This window comes from Pelophylax lessonae (assembly GCF_965119305.1).
Source record: "Pelophylax lessonae genome assembly, chromosome: 5".
In the NCBI taxonomy this organism is placed as follows: Eukaryota; Metazoa; Chordata; class Amphibia; order Anura; family Ranidae; genus Pelophylax; species Pelophylax lessonae.
The window spans coordinates 40,128,857-40,145,951 of record NC_138772.1 but is presented as its reverse complement, the minus strand read 5'-3'; the positions used below and the strand labels follow the sequence as shown (position 1 = coordinate 40,145,951).

Below are 17,095 nucleotides of genomic sequence, written 5' to 3'. Positions count from 1 at the left end.
AAATTAGTTTTGGCATTATTCATACTATACTGTACTTCTGAACATTGCCTAACACTTTTTTGGTTTGGATAGTTTAGAAGGGTTTTACCCAAAGCCAAACGTCCTCGACGCATTTCACCACTCCTGGCTTGCTCACAAGGAGTGGTGAAACGTGTCAAGAAAGTTTGGATTTGGGTGAAGATAACTCTGTATGAAGTCACTTAGCTAATTGCTCAATAAATGTAGAAAGAAGAGTGAATATGGGACTGTGGCCTTATATTTGCAATTCTTTAATTAGTGGAGGTTGGCTTATAAAACCCAATGGGTGGGAAGATTCTTCATGACTGTGAAAATATTTGAGTAAAATGCACTAATGTTATTTTTTTCTCAGGCAGGTGGGGTGGCCTCTGGCTTCACCCATGTGGTCACCAATGATCTTTCCGCTAAGAGACTTCTACATGTTAAAGGACGCAGGGTAGTACGAGCTACAGAGGTGCCATTCAGTTGGTCCAGCTTTAATACGGGGGACTGCTTTATCATCGATGTTGGAGCTGTGAGTATACAGACATATAAAAAAAAAATGAAAACAGAGATAGGTGACAAATTTTAATATTTTTTCCAAAGTTTACAATTTCTGTTTCAAAGTGTAGCTTCGCCACTTGGGCATCACTTAAACCCAAAAAAGTCTAAATACGTTATCAGGTAAAACGTTACGTTTCTGGAGTGTTTTTCTGTTGCTCTCAGTACAATTTTCCTCTGACTGAATAGCAGCTTTAAAAAGAAACTGTGTATGACTCGACTGGAAACTGGAAACTGTCTGCTAATGAAACCCCCGGCAATCTGTATAGAGATGACGGACTCCCCTACTTATGCAAGAGCAATGAGTTGGAAGATACACGTGGATGGTTTGCACTACTTGTTGCAAAGCTCTGCACTGCTAACATTCTTTTTGCAGAACTTCCATTTGTGCTGTGTACATTTTAAAACAGCCTTTTTTAACTAGGGTCCCGTGGAACACTAGGGTTCCCCTAGCAGTTGCTACGGATTTAGTGAGCACTAAGCAATTTCTGCCTCTCAAAAATGTATGCATTCACACAATTATATTTTTAGCTTATTGACATTACTCCTGATGACCACCAAGACAAGGGTGACAGTGTTCCCAATGACCACCATGTAAGGGGGCATTCTTCCTACTAACCACCATGTAAGGGGGATATTCTTCCAAATGACCACTGATGTAAAGGGGGACATTATTCCCAATGGCCACCATGTAAGGGGGTATTCTTCCCAATAACCACCATGTAAGGGGGGACATTCTTCCAAATGATCACTGATGTAAAGGGGGACATTATTCCCAATGGCCACCATGTAAGGGGGTATTCTTCCCAATAACCACCATGTAAGGGGGGACATTCTTCCAAATGATCACTGATGTAAAGGGGGACATTCTTCCCAATGACCACCATGTAAGCGGGTATTCTTCCTAATAACCACCATGTAAGGGGAGACATTCTGCCAAATGACCACTGATGTAAAGGGGGGGACATTCTTTCCAATGACCCCCATGTAAGGGGTATTCTTCCCAATAACCACCATGTAAGAAGGATATTCTTCCAAATGACCACCATGTAGGGGGGCATTCTTCCAAATGACCACCAATGTACAGGGGACATTCTTTCTATAGACAGCCGATGTAAGAGGGGACATTCTTCCCAATGACCACCATGTAAGGGGGTATTCTTCCCAATAACCACCATGTAAGGGGGGACATTCTTCCAAATGATCGCTGATGTAAAGGGGGACATTCTTCCCAATGGCCACCATGTAAGGGGGTATTCTTCCCAATACCCACCATGTAAGGGGGACATTCTTCGAAATGACCACTGATGTAAAGGGGGACATTCTTTCCAATGACCCCCATGTAAGGGGGTATTCTTCCCAATAACCACCATGTAAGGGGGGCATTCTTCCCAATAACCACCAAGTAAGAAGGATATTCTTCCAAATGACCACCATGTAGGGGGCATTCTTCCAAATGACCACCAATGTACAGGGGACATTCTTTCTATAGACAGCTGATGTAAGAGGGGACATTCTTCCCAATGACCACCATGTAAGGGGGTATTCTTCCCAATAACCAACATGTAAGGGGGGACATTCTTCCAAATGATCACTGATGTAAAGGGGGACATTCTTCCCAATGGCCACCATGTAAGGGGGTATTCTTCCCAATACCCACCATGTAAGGGGGACATTCTTCCAAATGACCACTGATGTAAAGGGGGACATTCTTTCCAATGACCCCCATGTAAGGGGGTATTCTTCCCAATAACCACCATGTAAGGGGGGGGGCATTCTTCCCAATAACCACCAAGTAAGAAGGATATTCTTCCAAATGACCACCATGTAGGGGGCATTCTTCCAAATGACCACCAATGTACAGGGGACATTCTTTCTATAGACAGCTGATGTAAGAGGGGACATTCTTCCCAATGACCACCATGTAAGGGGGTATTCTTCCCAATAACCACCATGTAAGGGGGGACATTCTTCCAAATGATCACTGATGTAAAGGGGGACATTCTTCCCAATGACCTCCATGTAAGGGGGTATTCTTCCCAATAACCACCATGTAAGGGGGGACATTCTTCCAAATGACCACTGATGTAAAGGGGGACATTCTTTCCAATGACCCCCATGTAAGGGGGTATTCTTCCCAATAACCCCCATGTAAGGGGGGACATTCTTCCCAATAACCACCATGTAAGAAGGATATTCTTCCAAATGACCACTATGTAGGGGGCATTCTTACAAATGACAACCAATGTACAGGGGACATTCTTTCTATAGACAGCCAATGTAAGGGGGCATTCTTCCCAATGACCACCATATAAGGAGGCATTCTTCACACTAACCACCATATAAAAGGGGCATTCTTCCCAATGACCACCAATGTACTGGGGAAATTTCTTCCCAATGACCTTCAATGTAAAAGGGACAATCTTCCCAATGACCACCAATGTAAGGAGCATTCTTTCCAATGACCACCAGTTTAAGAGACATTCTTCCCATTGACCACCACACTAATGTAACTTAAGATATAGATATATTAATTATTGGCAGAGGTTTCTTAAAACTTAAGAGAGGATTCAAGTTTCTTCTGTGGTAAAAAGATTGGGAAAGTCTGGTTTAAAAGCTTCCTTCAACAAGCCAATAGTCATATTTAGCTGGACTTGTTTTTTAATGTTCAAGGTATTTTAACACTCATGCAATTTGCTTCCCCGGATCTAATAAGTGTCAGGAACAATCCCCAGCATTTATAGCCACACGGTGTGCTGTTGACACACGTCTTATTTTCAATGTCTTCAGTTTCCAGACAGTGGTCACTGCAGCATCCACTTATGTTTACAGCCACCTTCAGGAATGTGTATAGCACTGTCCCTGTAGGGCTTTCTGTGTGATGATGACTTCTTGGGCCACCTCTTATTACCTGTAGACAGTCACTTAGGGACAGTTCACTCATCCATCCTTACTCCCAATGGCTCATTACTCAATAAACAGTCCAAGGGTTTTGGTTTATATTTTTGTGGAACTTGGATAGGAGAAGGGAATAGTGGGATACTCCAACTTGAACTATTTACAGTTGATAAGGACAACTCTCACTAGGTTATTTGTGGAAGCAGACACACTGCTTTCACTAGACTGCCATGGGTATGGATGGATTAGGTCTTCTTGCTCTCTCTAGCAGCAGACTTGATACAAATACATTATCTTCAGGACACTCTCTAGCATTCCCTTGACTGACACCAATCCACTGACTCTTCCAACAGAAGGGGTGGCCCTCTCAGAACAGGCCACATGACACAGATCTGTACTCACTGTAGGCAGAATAAGATCCTCTCCAGTGTCTCCCTTACAGTCAGCTCTGCAGGACAACTGGGTTAAGCTCCTCTCTAACTCTAAGGCCCGCAGGTCGACCACCTGAGGCCACATGGCAGCTTCTACAGAGGAGGGGCAGTAGCCCCCCTCCCTCCGTGACCCCGCTCTCCAACTGAAAGACCCCAAGCACATGTGCCCTTGACATTTTAATAGTATCCCAGCATGCACCAAGATACTTTTCTCTGCCAATCCCCAGGGCCATACTAAATGCCTGTGCACTCATTTGTCAGATTTCCATCCACTGCCCAAAATGCCTCCCTATTGGACCAGTGTGAAACACTTCAGACAAACTGAGTTGCACCTGAGTACGATGAGCAGAACCCACTAGCAGATCCTGCTCTCTGGTAAGCAGAGAGCAATACTCCTTTACCTGGCAATCTCTCTGATAAGCAAAAAAGATCCAAAAACGATATTCTCTCTCCTAGCACTTACCTAGGAGGGTGCTACAATTTTGGAATATTGTGTTTTGATACAGTTAACTCAGTTAATCCAATTACTATGGAATATGTCAAGGCCAATGTTGAGTGCCCAAGATGGGTTAAATGGTTAAACGTTTGTGAAATGACCCTTCATCAGGTCCTCCAGGCTTTTTCTTAGCTGACACTTACCTGATGCCTCTATACTTCTTCCTTGTTCAGGTCTTATTTTACTTTTTTATTGGTCTACTATATTCTTTAATCCAGGAATGACATTTTATAAGTATTCCTTTGTTAAAACTTGTAAAAATTTATGAGAATACAATTACAAAAGAACAGGATGATTTTACAAACTTTCACACTTCCCATCATGTTCTTGGCTAACCAGTATCTGCCTTGACATATTCCATTGGATCAAGGTGAGTGAGTAACTTGTGAGTCGGTGCAACGTGGTGCAGGGGCAGAGACCACACTGAGTCCGATTAAAATTACCAAACTTGTATTGAAGGAATAGCTCAAAGATACAATGGGAAGGAAAGACTCACAGTTCTGTGCCAAAATGTAGAATGGAGCAGGTTCTGATGCACCGATTGCGTCTGTCTCAGAGGGCAGAAACTGGAATGTGGCTTGGCCATTCGAGCCCAGGGGGTAAGAATTCCTAGGAAGGCTAGTCTTCCCCTATTCTGACCCTACTCATCCTTTCCCTGACAGACGGGTAACCTGTCCCTGTGCTGTCCACTCACAAAAATATGTGCCATGCCCAGAAACCAGGTTCTTAAATAAACTCTGACTGACCCAAGATAGCTGCCAAAGTCACATAGGGTGACAGCATCCAACCATATCACTTCCCCAGTGACCCAGGAAGCCATAGAGCAGGGGTCTTCAAACTATTGCCCTCCAGTTGTTCAGGAACTACAATTCCCATCATGCCTAGTCATGTCTGTCAATGTCAGAGTTTTACAATACCTCATGGGACGTGTAGTTCTGCAACAGCTGGAGGGCCGTAGTTTGAGGATCCCTGCCATAGAGGAATATATTCCTCCTGACTTTCTTTCCCTTTGCAGTGCTGCTGAGGTTAAGTGCCACCTGCAGTAGAGGAAAGAGACTGCACCTACCTACAAGCTCATATGGCTATAATGGCTGAGCAATGTACTAGACACCCATATCCAGGGCTTTTTTTGCAGCAAGAACATGGGGGAATGCAGTTCCGGCACCTCCAGCACTGAATGTATTCAATGGCAAGAGGTGCTGGGGTGTGCTGGATGGTCTAATATTTCCGGCTGCTGGGGGATCTATTGTCACTGGGGGGGGGGAGATGACTATTGGTGCTGGCTGCTGGGAGATCTATTGTTGATCCTAGAGGTCTATTGTTTTGGGAGAATCCATTGTTGCTGGGCAGGTCTATTGTTGTAGGGGAATCTATCATTGTGGGGGAATCTATTGTTGCTGGGGGTGTACATTGTTATGGTGATATATTGTTACTGGGAGTGCCTTACGTTGTGGGGGATCCATAGTTGCTGGGGGGGTCTATTGTTGCTGGTGGGTCTGTTGTTATGGGGAGGGTCTTTGTTGCTGAAAGTGGGATCTATTGTTGATGGCTGTGGTGTATCTATTTTACTGAGTTTCTTGTTATCATTAACAAATTCCATGAAAATTACTTATCATAACAAAACGATACTTGGTGCTGTATTCTCTAAAGAAAGCGATGCCAAGAAGTGGGTAGGGGGTGAACCCAAGGAACGGTGCTCGGAGGTGGGTAGGGGACTGAGAGAAGGGGGGGATTCAGAAAGGGAGAGTTCCTGCACCTATTCTCTTAAAAAAAAAAAAAAAAGCCCTGCCCATGTCTAATCAAAGAAGCCACTTGGATAGGTCACAAAACGTCTTCAACATTACATAATAAGTCCAGTTGAACGTGGCCAACTACTACTGGCTATAGCATGACCAGGATAAATAAGAACCTTCACAGATTACCTTCAACAAAAATTACCAACTGTGAGAACATTTTCTTTGTGTTGGCCCCTTCTCCTGGTCAACTGTGGACACTTTTGACAAAATTTACCTAGAGAAATGTAAGGCCAAGAAGGAATGAGGATGTCGAGAGGAGTCAAATGGCGCTTTATAGTTCAAGGAACATGGAAGTATCTCTCCATTATCTGATTTGGTAGTAAATGTAAGATGTTCTTGATCTCGATGTGACGTGACCAGAAGTGGCGATGACTCAGCTTACACATTTTACTCTCTCCTATCACAAGGTCGGTCTGTCACTGATAAATCATTTCACTAAGCATGAGGATAATAAACTTACTCCTATTGTTGATGATTAATGTGCACATGGAGGAATTTTCGTCCTTTACTTTCCCTTACTGAGGACAAAGTTATTTGCATAGGTTTACTCCAGATTCTTTCAACGTGCTTCAGAGACATGTTCAAGATTTTCTGATAAAACAATCGATTTGCATAACTGCAAGACCTTTACTCAAGGCAGCTTTTACAATTTCCTTATTCCCCAACTGCGTATATTGATTTGAAGGCCATGGAAGGGTTCCGCCTGCTTATACATTCAGTTGTCTGTGTGCAATAAAATTTTGCAAAGTGATCGTAAACGATCACCTCGTAAAACAACCCATTACGTTTAAAATAAAAATGAAAGGCGACACATTTTTGTATAGATATAAAAAACCTTTATAAATACCTTTTTTCTCTTTTTTATAAGTGATCACATACCTTCTGTTCGCAGCTGCATAAGAGCTGGGGGGGGAGGAGAATCAGCAGCACACTGAGCTTGCCAGTGAATGGCTGTGCAGCGGGGGCGTGTCAGGACAAGTCTGATCATTGGAGGAGAGAACACTGAGTTCCCAGCATATCTAGAGCACTGACCGCACTGTGCTCTCCTGCCTAGTGTGGTCAGTTTTTAACCACTTAAGCCCCCCCCGGAGGATTTGGCTGCTCAAAGACCAGGCCCTATTTTGCGATTCGGCACTGCATGAATTTAACGGACAATTACGCGGTTGTGCGACGCTGTACCCAAATGAAATTGATGTATTTTTTTCCACAAACAGAGCTTTCTTTTGGTGGTATTTGATCATCTGTGCGATTTTCATTTTTTTCGCTATAAACAAAAAAAGCGCAACAATTTTGAAAAAATAACAATATTTTTCACATTTTTTTATATGAAATTCTCAAAAAAAATGTAAAAATAATTTTTTTTTTTTTTTACATTTTAGGCCAATTTGTTTTCTGTTACATATTTTTGGTAAAAAAAAAAATCGCAATAATCGTTTTTTGATTGGTTTGCGCAAAAGTTATTGCGTTTACTAACTACGGGAAAGATTTATGTCATTTTTATTGTTTTTTTTTTTTTAACTAGTAATGGCGGCAATCTGCGTTTTTTTTTTTTTTTTTTTGCGGGACTGCGACATTGTGGTGGACAGATCAGACCCCTGACTGACATTTTTGACACTTTTGGGGGGACCAGTGACATTACTACAGTAATTAGTGCTATAAATATGCACTGTTACTGTAAAAATTACACTGGCAGGGAAGGGGTTAACATAATTGGTGATCAATGGGTTAAATGTATCCCTAGGGGCGTGATTCTAACTGTGGGGGGCGTGGCTTGTGATGTAACCACAGAGACATACGATCCTACATAGCAGGATCATATAGTCTCTGCACTTACATCAGGGAGAATGACAGACGGTTGTGTTTACATCAGCCGTCTGCCTTTCTCCCTCTCCAGCGGGAGATTGCGAGTGGCCGGCGGACATCGGAGCCGCCGGTCACTCACGCGGGGATCACTGTGAATGAGCGGGGGCGGGAGTGCGCCTCCGGTGGCGCGCGTGCTCGCCCCCTATAGCCTCCTGGGCGAGCGACGTAGCCCTACGTCGGTTTGTCCAGGAGCGGCTGACCGCCGCAGTAAATAGTCGTGCGGCGGTCAGCAAGTGGTTAATAAGAAAGCAGAGGGACTGGTAGGAATGCCAGGGATTTTACATAAAGGAAGCTATACAAAGAGAACAAGAGAATTTGTCATACACATACATGGTACAGCAGCCACATATCAGGGACATGAAGTGTTGGGGTGAAAAACGCTTTAAGTTAACTCTAAACAAGTATGTGAAGCAAATGTGTTCTACATTGTATAGTGCATACTAAAGAAGACTGAATGCAAGTGTAGCACCCTCCTAGATAGGTACTAGGTTTGGTAAATTTAGTTACTGGCTCACTGTCACCTATTGAGCTGCATGTGATTATTTTGGACTGTTCTGTCTTTCAGGGTTAACTGATTTTCCAAGTCTACCTGGGAAGGTTCTGGAAGATAGTGGGCTGGGAGAGCAAAATCAACAGCTGAATATTTATGCAGCCCTGGCCAATCCCTGGGAAGAGATGCCCAGATGATGGCTGGGAGGGAGCATTAATAACCTGGAAACAGTGGGGTTCTTGTCCTAGATGAGGAAATCCCAGCCTGAAAGGGCTGTTGCCCTTCTGAGCAGGCCACAATGTGTCTACTGCTCATTGAGGTCCCAGCTAGGCTAGTTGGGGGGCCTATTCTATTGACATTCACTGGAGCTGACTGAGGGACTGTCATCTTGGGGATCTGGTACCACAGGAGAGGTGTCTGGAAGATATTGGAAGGAGGCATCTGATTATCCAAAGGCATTAGTGAGTACAGACTGGAGTGAGAGATCCCTGAGACTGTGTGCTCCTGTTATCCCTCTTGTGCTAGTGTAGGCAGGTGCAGTCTGCTTTCTTCACTGCAGGTGGAGCTTAACCACAGTGGTAATGCAGAGAGAGATGGAGTCAGAAGAAACATTGTTCTTCTATTGTTTCCTGAGTTACTGGGCAGTGACCTGATTGGATAAGACTCTGGCGGCCATCTTTGGTATGGCAGAGTCAATTTAACACCATGGCCCCTGGGTCTGCGTAAATTTGTGTGTGGGTAGTGTAGGGACAGGTCATCTATCTGTCAGGGACAGTATTAGCGGCAGCGAATGGTTCCAGGCGAGTAGAGAATGCTTTGGGCTTCGCACTCTCCTTGGACACCTTTCCATTTGGGCTCAAAACAGCCAGGCCGCATTCTGCCTCTCCAGACGGACACTGTCAGTTTGACTAAAACCTGCCCCACTACTCACTGTTGGCATCCTTGAGTGTTCCTGGTTGGGCCTCCTCCGACCAGGTTTGCTGTGAACTGTCCTGTCCCTATCCTGACCCTACTTGTTTTTCCCTGAGAGATGGGTAACCTGTCCCTGTCCTTTCCACTCGCTAAAATGCGTGGCAAGCCTGGGAGCCAAGGTCTTAAATAGACTCTGTCTTCTAATAGACACTGCAGGGGGCACTCAACCACAGCAGCAATGCAGAGGGAGAGGAAGTCAAGAGGAACACGGTTCTTCTATGGTCTCCTCTGTCAATGGGCAGTGTCCATATTGGATGCTGGCCATCCATGTGACTCTGGTGGCCATCTTGGGTGTGGCAGAGTCTATTTATGACCCCCCCCCGGGTTTGCATGCATTCGTGTGTAAGTAGTGTGAGGACAGATCACCCATTTGTCAGGGACAGTATTGGCAGGCAGGGTAAGGTTCCAGTTGAATAGGGGAAGCTTAGGGCTCCACACTCTTCTTTGACACCTTCCCGTTCAGGCTCAGAATGGCCAGGCAGCATTCCGCCACCTCTAGATAGACGCTGTCAGTTTGCCTAAAATTTGCTCCACTACCCACTTTTGGCATCCGTGGGTGCTCCAGGCTGGGCCTCCTCCCTAGACTGAATACACAGTGGGCTCATACAGGAGTAAGTGCTACCAGTGCTAAGGAAAAGCCCAGGGCAAAGATACCGAATAGGAAAGCAGAGGGGCTAGCAGCAGCACCAGGGTTCTTACACAAAGGAAGCAAAACAAAGTGAAAAGGAGACTTTCTCATACAAGTACATGGTACAGCGGGCACATATCAGGAATATGAAGTGTTGGTGTAACACACACTTTAAATTTTCACAATATTTTTACCTCAGTCACTGAGATACGTAATAAATTCACTTTAGCAGTGAACATGCTCTACTCCTTTAGTAAATCAGGGTCAGTTTTTTTAATAAAAGTTTATTATCTCTAAGTATAGAGCCTTGTAGCCCTTACAGCCTTTTGGTTCTCCTTTTGCAGGAAGTTTACCAATGGTGCGGTGAAAAATGCAACAAGTATGAACGTCTCAAAGCCGCACAGGTTGCCAATAGTATTCGTGACAATGAAAGGAAAGGCAGAGCTAAAGTCATTGTTGTGGAAGATGGGAGTGAGCCAAACAATGTGATAAAGGTAAGGTCTTCTGATAGATATTCTGTTAGAGTGCTACCTAAAAATGTTACATTAAGCTGCAAAAGTGACATTGTCCACCTGAGTCCCAGGTGCCATTTTTAGAATGCCAGAGAGACAGCAGCTGTTTGTCCCAGTGATGTTTTAAAACTGCACCTTGACTTATCGGATCCCGCGGGACGCTTTGCGGCACTCGCACTACAACCACTACGGGTCCAGCTTTCCCCTGCAGTAGTAGCTCATTGCTACAGAGTTCTATTGCTGGCTGAAAAGCGATCTGTTGCTGCAAAGCTGACTCCCCATGATGTAAACAAAATGTTAAAAATAGAAAAAAATAAAAATAAATACACAGTATGTATGTCTATATGTAGTATCCTAAATAAAAAACAAAAAACAAATGTTGACTTTGAGTTTACCCATTCTGCTATATTAGATAAAATTTACACTTAGGCTCGGTTCACACTAGGGCGACCTGTGAGGCGACCTGGTCGCCTCACAGGTCGCCGCAGGTCGCCTCCCATAGGGAAGCTGCGGACCCGTTCTAATAGGAGCGACACAAGTCGCTCCGACCTAGAAAAAGGGTCCGGAGCTTCTTTGGGGCGACCAGGAGGCGACCGCCATAGACTTCAATGTTATGAAGTCCGTGGCGGCCGCTCCGAGGTCGCGGCGCGCTGCTCGCACCGCGATCTCGGAGGTCGCCCCTGGAAGTAGCGTCGCGGTAATGTGAACCGGCGCTAAGGCCTCTTTCACACGGGCGTTTCGTATGTCCATTTTTCATCCCATCCGTTTGCGGATGAAAAACGAACACAATGCACATCTGTTTTGTGTCCGTTCCGTTCAGTTCTGTTTTTTTGAACGGAAGAGAACCTTATTTTTTCTTCCGTTTAAAAAACGGAACGGACGCAAAAACGGATGTCAGTGGTGTCATCCGCTGACATCCGTATTTACATACATTATGTCCGTTTATCATCCGCAAACGGATGGGATGATACACGGACATACGGAACGGACACTCCAATGTGTCATCCATGTCCGTTAAAAAAAAAAAAAATTAATTGATGAGAGGAAAAAAAACGGAACGCCTGTGTGAAAGGACCCTAAGGCCCCTTTCACACATACGGTCCGTTCAGTTCATCAGTTCAGTCACGTCAAAATGTATCAGTTTTCCATCCGTTTTTTTTTTTTTACATCCACTTCCAATGCAAAAACGGATGAAAAATTGACCGTTTGTCCGTTTACATTCGTTTTTCGTCCGATCTGTTTTTTTAACGGAAGAAAAATTGGACTTTCATCCGTTCATAAAAAAAAACAGATATTGACGGAAGCGGATGAAAAACGGATGTAAATGGATGATCATCCGATGTCATCCGTTTTTCCATAGGAATGCATTGATGTCCGTTTTTCATCCGTCAACGGATGGATGAAAAATGGACAAATGGTCCGCATGTGCGAAAGGGGCCTAATGTGGTATCATTTTATGCAAATGTATAAATGGTTATATGCAATAAATAGGGGGTGGGGGGCGGTGCAAATTACATAAATGTTGGTAAAAATTGCAAAAAATGTGTTACTATCTATTTACAGTAAAAAACAAGACAATAAAAATACACATATCCTTTATCTGTATATGTAACCCTATTTGTAAAAAAAAAACAAAAAAACAAAACAAAAAACACACATATATATATATATATATATATATATATATATATATATATATATATATATATATTGTGGCAGGGCACATGGATCCGTGGTCGACGGAAGATACGTGTCACCGAGGTTCCTGGCCTCGGTGAGATAAGAGCCGGTAATTCTGTGTCAGCAGCAGCTAGTGCTGTTTGACATTTTTTTATTTTAGTGTGGCTGCAAAGCCGAATCCGGGCCGGCTCTTATTGGGAGCAGTTAAGGTATGGGGGGGTGGCTGCTCCCCACGCTCCAGGCCAGGTCTTGCCTGGGGTTTATAAGGCAGACAGTCTAACAGGTGTTTGAGAATGATCTCCATACACCAGAAGGCTGTGGAAGTCAGTGCTGAGGCTGGAAAAGTTACAAGCAGGTGAACTGATCCTTTGCTGTGTGTGAACAGCACCAAAGATACACAGGTGAATGGACTTGTTGCTGTGTTTAAAACCTGCCTTAAAAGACTGTCGTTTTCCTTTTTGTTGGGTGTGAGTTAAACACCAAGAAAGACTGTTACTTTTGTGTTCCTGAAGTGTAAATAAAACACTCCTGATTTACTTGAAGAACCATCTGTTTTGCCTCTATACTGCACCCGCAAATCCTACCTACCAGAGCAAATCCCCACATTTGGTGCTCGGATGCGGGCAAGCGCAGTGAGGCTGGCGTAAGACGCCAAAATATTTTTGATCTGCTGAACGTGACTGTACATGTCCTATATTAAGCCTGCTAAGCTGCAGCCACAGGAAAAGATGGAGGAGTTGATAAGGCAGCTTACCCAGGCCAGTTTAGGACAACAGCAGGCCATAGAGCTACAGCGGGAAACTAACCTCCAACAGCAGAAAAGACATGAGGAGGCTATGCGTGCACAGCAGGAGACTAATCAACGGCTGCTGCAACATGTGTTGGCGTTGGAAAAGTCTGGGGTGCCTCGGGGAGTGCATGATGCCCGGAAAGCGGTCCGTGCAGCGATACCCAAGATGGCTCCCACGGATGACGTCGAGACGTACCTCGCCATATTTGAAAAAGTGGCGGTCCGGGAGAAGCTACCCCGTGACCAGTGGGCTGAGGTGGTCGCTCCGTTCCTGGCATCTGGACCCCAGCAGGTGTTTTTCGATTTGACAGATGACCAAGCTGCCGACTACCCGACTGTAAAAGGTGAGATCCTGGCGAGACTGGGCGTAAATGTCTTAGTCCGCGCTCAGCGAGTGCATCAGTGGGGCTACAAAGCGGCCGAACCGGCCAGGCCACAATATTACGATTTACTGCACAGATTGCAAAAATGGCTGCAGCCTGATCTGTTAAAGCCCACTGATATGCTGGACCGCTTATTGGCTGACATGTTTTGGAGGACCTTGCCTTATCCCCTCCAGCACTGGATCGGCCAGGCTTCTCCTGACAATGCTCTGGATATGGTTGACCTGGTGGAGCGCTATGAGGCCACCAAGAACTTACAGGGATGTACAGGGGGGAGGGGGCCAGTCAAACCCCGGAAATCTCCGCCACAGACCCAACGCTTGGTGGCAATGAGACACACTCAAGACGTACTCCCTGTACGCCCGGCCCCAATAGTCTGCTGGCGGTGTCAGGAGCCAGGTCACGTGAGGGCTGAGTGTCCCCAACAGGACGAGCCTATGGAGACTAACTATGGACACCGCCACTCGTTGTATGCACGAAAGCTATGCGCCACAGGCACTGGTGAGGTGATAGACAGTAACCATCTGTGTCAGGTGTAAGTGGGAGACACTTTGGCGGTGGCTCTGCTGGACTCAGGAAGTCTGGTGTCCCTGGTGAGAACGGCGTTAATACGGCCTGCTGAATATACCGGCCGCAGAGTCGGGGTCGTATGTATTCATGGAGACTTAAAGGACTATCCCACAGCGCTGGTAACTTTGTCTACAGCGGCCGGCAAATGGACCCATGAGGTGGCTGTTGCTACCAAGTTGCCACATGAACTAATAATCGGAAGGGACTTTCCAGGTTTTCCGGCACTGTGGCCTACGGTTAAAGGGTCTGACAAGCCTGAGACAGGGACAACCCTAGCAGAATGGCCTGGTTCCAGTGTGAGGCCAGAGCCCTGGGAGCCTGAGTCCGAAGGGCCCTCGGTAGGGGTGACCACAGCTTCTGTGATAGAGGGGGACACGACCCCACTAAATGTAATGGTGGGAGACGTGGAGGACTTGCCATCCGGCCCTGAGTTGGCAGACCTCAATGTCTCCGGGGAAAATTTCGGGACTGCACAACACCGGGATACGTCCCTAAGCAGGGCCTGGGAAAATGTTGTAATCATTAATGGTAAACCAAAAAACCCTGGGGCTGAATTGATGTTTCCACGTTTTATTGTTCAACAGGAAATGTTATATCGAGTGAATCAAATCCGGGGTGAACTGGTTGAACAGTTGGTGGTGCCCATAGCGTACCGCAAGCTTGTTATGGAGCTTGCCCACCAACATGTTCTTGGGGGACACTTGGGGTGGCAGAAAACACAGGACCGCATACTACAGAGGTTTTATTGGCCCGGTGTGTTCAGAGAAGTGGAAGAGTATTGTAAGTCATGTCCGGTCTGTCAGATAACTAGCCCCCAGCCCCATTTCCGTAGTCCCCTGATACCTCTCCCGATAATTGAGGTCCCATTTGAACGAATCGCTATGGATCTAATCGGCCCTGTTCCAAAATCTGCCAGGGGTCACCAACATATTCTAGTCATCCTTGACTACGCCACTCGATACCCGGAGGCGATACCCCTGCGACATACATCCGCCAAACTTATAGCTAAGGAGTTAATGGAAATGTTTTCCCGGGTGGGACTGCCTAAAGAGCTCCTGACTGACCAAGGGACACCGTTTATGTCCAAGGTTATGAGAGAACTCTGTAAGCTGCTCCACATAAAACAATTACGTACATCCGTCTACCATCCCCAGACAGATGGCCTGGTCGAGAGATTTAACCAAACATTAAAAAACATGTTAAAAAGAGTAGTTTCCAGGGATGGTAAGGACTGGGACCTGCTTCTACCCTATCTGATGTTTGCAGTGCGAGAAGTACCTCAGGCTTCCACGGGGTTCTCGCCCTTCGAACTGTTATATGGTAGGCATCCTCGCGGGTTGTTGGATATAGCCAAAGAGGCCTGGGAACAACAACCCACCCCCTACAAAAGTGTTGTTGACTATGTCACCCAGATGCAAGAACGGATGGAAAAGGTGATGCCCTTGGTCCGGGAACACATGGAGGCAGCCCAACGAGCCCAGAGTAGGATCTACAATCGACAGGCTAGGGTCCGGAACTTTAACCCGGGTGATCGGGTAGTGGTACTAGTACCAACAGTAGATAGCAAGTTCCTAGCTAGGTGGCAAGGTCCCTATGAGGTGCTCGAAAAGATAGGAGAAGTAAATTACAAAGTACACCAGCCAGGGCGGCGGAAGCGGAGCAGGTGTACCACGTAAATTTACTAAAGCCGTGGAAAGATAGGGACTTGTCCGAGAACGACAGCCCCCAGCCAGGGTTTCTAGGTGAAAAGGGTCCAGCCCCTCCTCTGGAAGCCTGTGAAGCAGTAACCTCGGTAAAAGCTGCAGATAGCCTGTCCTCCAAACAGGTCCAGGAAGTCAGGGAGTTCATTAGTCGGAACACAGATGTGTTCTCAGACCTCCCTGGACGCACGTCTCTAATCCTACATGATATCGTCACTGAGCCCCGGGTCAAGGTCCGGGTAAAGCCATATCGGGTACCCGAGGCTCGGCGACATGCTATTGAGGAAGAAGTACAACTCATGTTAAAACTCGATGTTATTGAAGAGTCTAAAAGTGAATGGGCCAGTCCTATAGTCTTAGTACCCAAACCAGATGGGACGTTGCGGTTCTGCAACGATTTTCGTAAGCTAAACGAGGTCTCCAAGTTTGACGCGTACCCTATGCCCCGAGTAGACGAGCTGATTGAGAAATTAGGCCAAGCCCGATATTTTTCAGTGCTAGACCTCACCAAAGGGTACTGGCAAGTACCCTTAACGGAGTCTGCCAAGGTAAAAACGGCTTTTGTTACTCCTCAGGGCCTATATCATTATAAGGTGTTACCCTTTGGCCTGCATGGTGCCCCTGCCACCTTCCAAAGACTAATGGACATAGTGTTGCGACCTCATCGTCAGTACGCCTCGGCTTACCTGGACGATGTCGTCATCCACAGCCGGGATTGGGAAAGTCATCTGCCCAAAGTGCAGGCGGTAGTGGATGCCCTTAGGAAGGCCGGGTTGACCGCTAATCCAAAAAAGTGTTCAATAGGATTAGAAGAGACTAAATACCTGGGGTATGTGGTTGGGCGAGGAGTCATCAAACCCCAAGTAAACAAAATAGAAGCCATACGTAGTTGGCCCCGACCAGTCACCACTAAGCAGGTCAGATCATTCCTGGGAATGCTGGGATATTATATGAGGTTCATTCCCCATTTTGCCACCTTAGCTGCTCCACTGACAGGGCTACTAAAGGGACGAAAGTCCGTCATGATTCACTGGAATGATAAGGCGGAAGAGGCCTTTTCCGCTTTGAAGTCGGCACTATGTGGGTCCCCAGTCTTGGTCACCCCAGACTTCAAGAAGGGATTTATAGTACAGACCGATGCCTCGGAAGTAGGTCTAGGGGCTGTACTATCACAGGAGGTCAATGGGGAGGAGCATCCTGTCGTGTACCTCAGCCGGAAGCTCACCCCAGCAGAGTCCCGATACAGTATAGTGGAGAGAGAGTGCCTGGCTATCAAATGGGCACTCGAGTCTCTTCGCTATTATCTGTTGGGGAGGAAATTTCGTCTG

At 46.0% G+C, this 17,095-nt stretch overlaps 1 protein-coding gene across 1 annotated transcript in view; it reads left to right on the top strand.

The window, feature by feature from the left end:
- LOC309556628 (scinderin-like) overlaps window positions 1-17,095 on the top strand; it is a gene marked incomplete at both ends in the record, with an annotated part of 86,130 nt that overhangs the window by 7,796 nt on the left and 61,239 nt on the right. Inside the window, 2 exons of the mRNA XM_082259061.1 lie at window positions 371-532; window positions 10,477-10,626. Of these exons, the coding sequence (XP_082115187.1) occupies window positions 371-532; window positions 10,477-10,626 (312 nt within the window). The remainder of the gene's footprint in view (window positions 1-370; window positions 533-10,476; window positions 10,627-17,095) is intronic.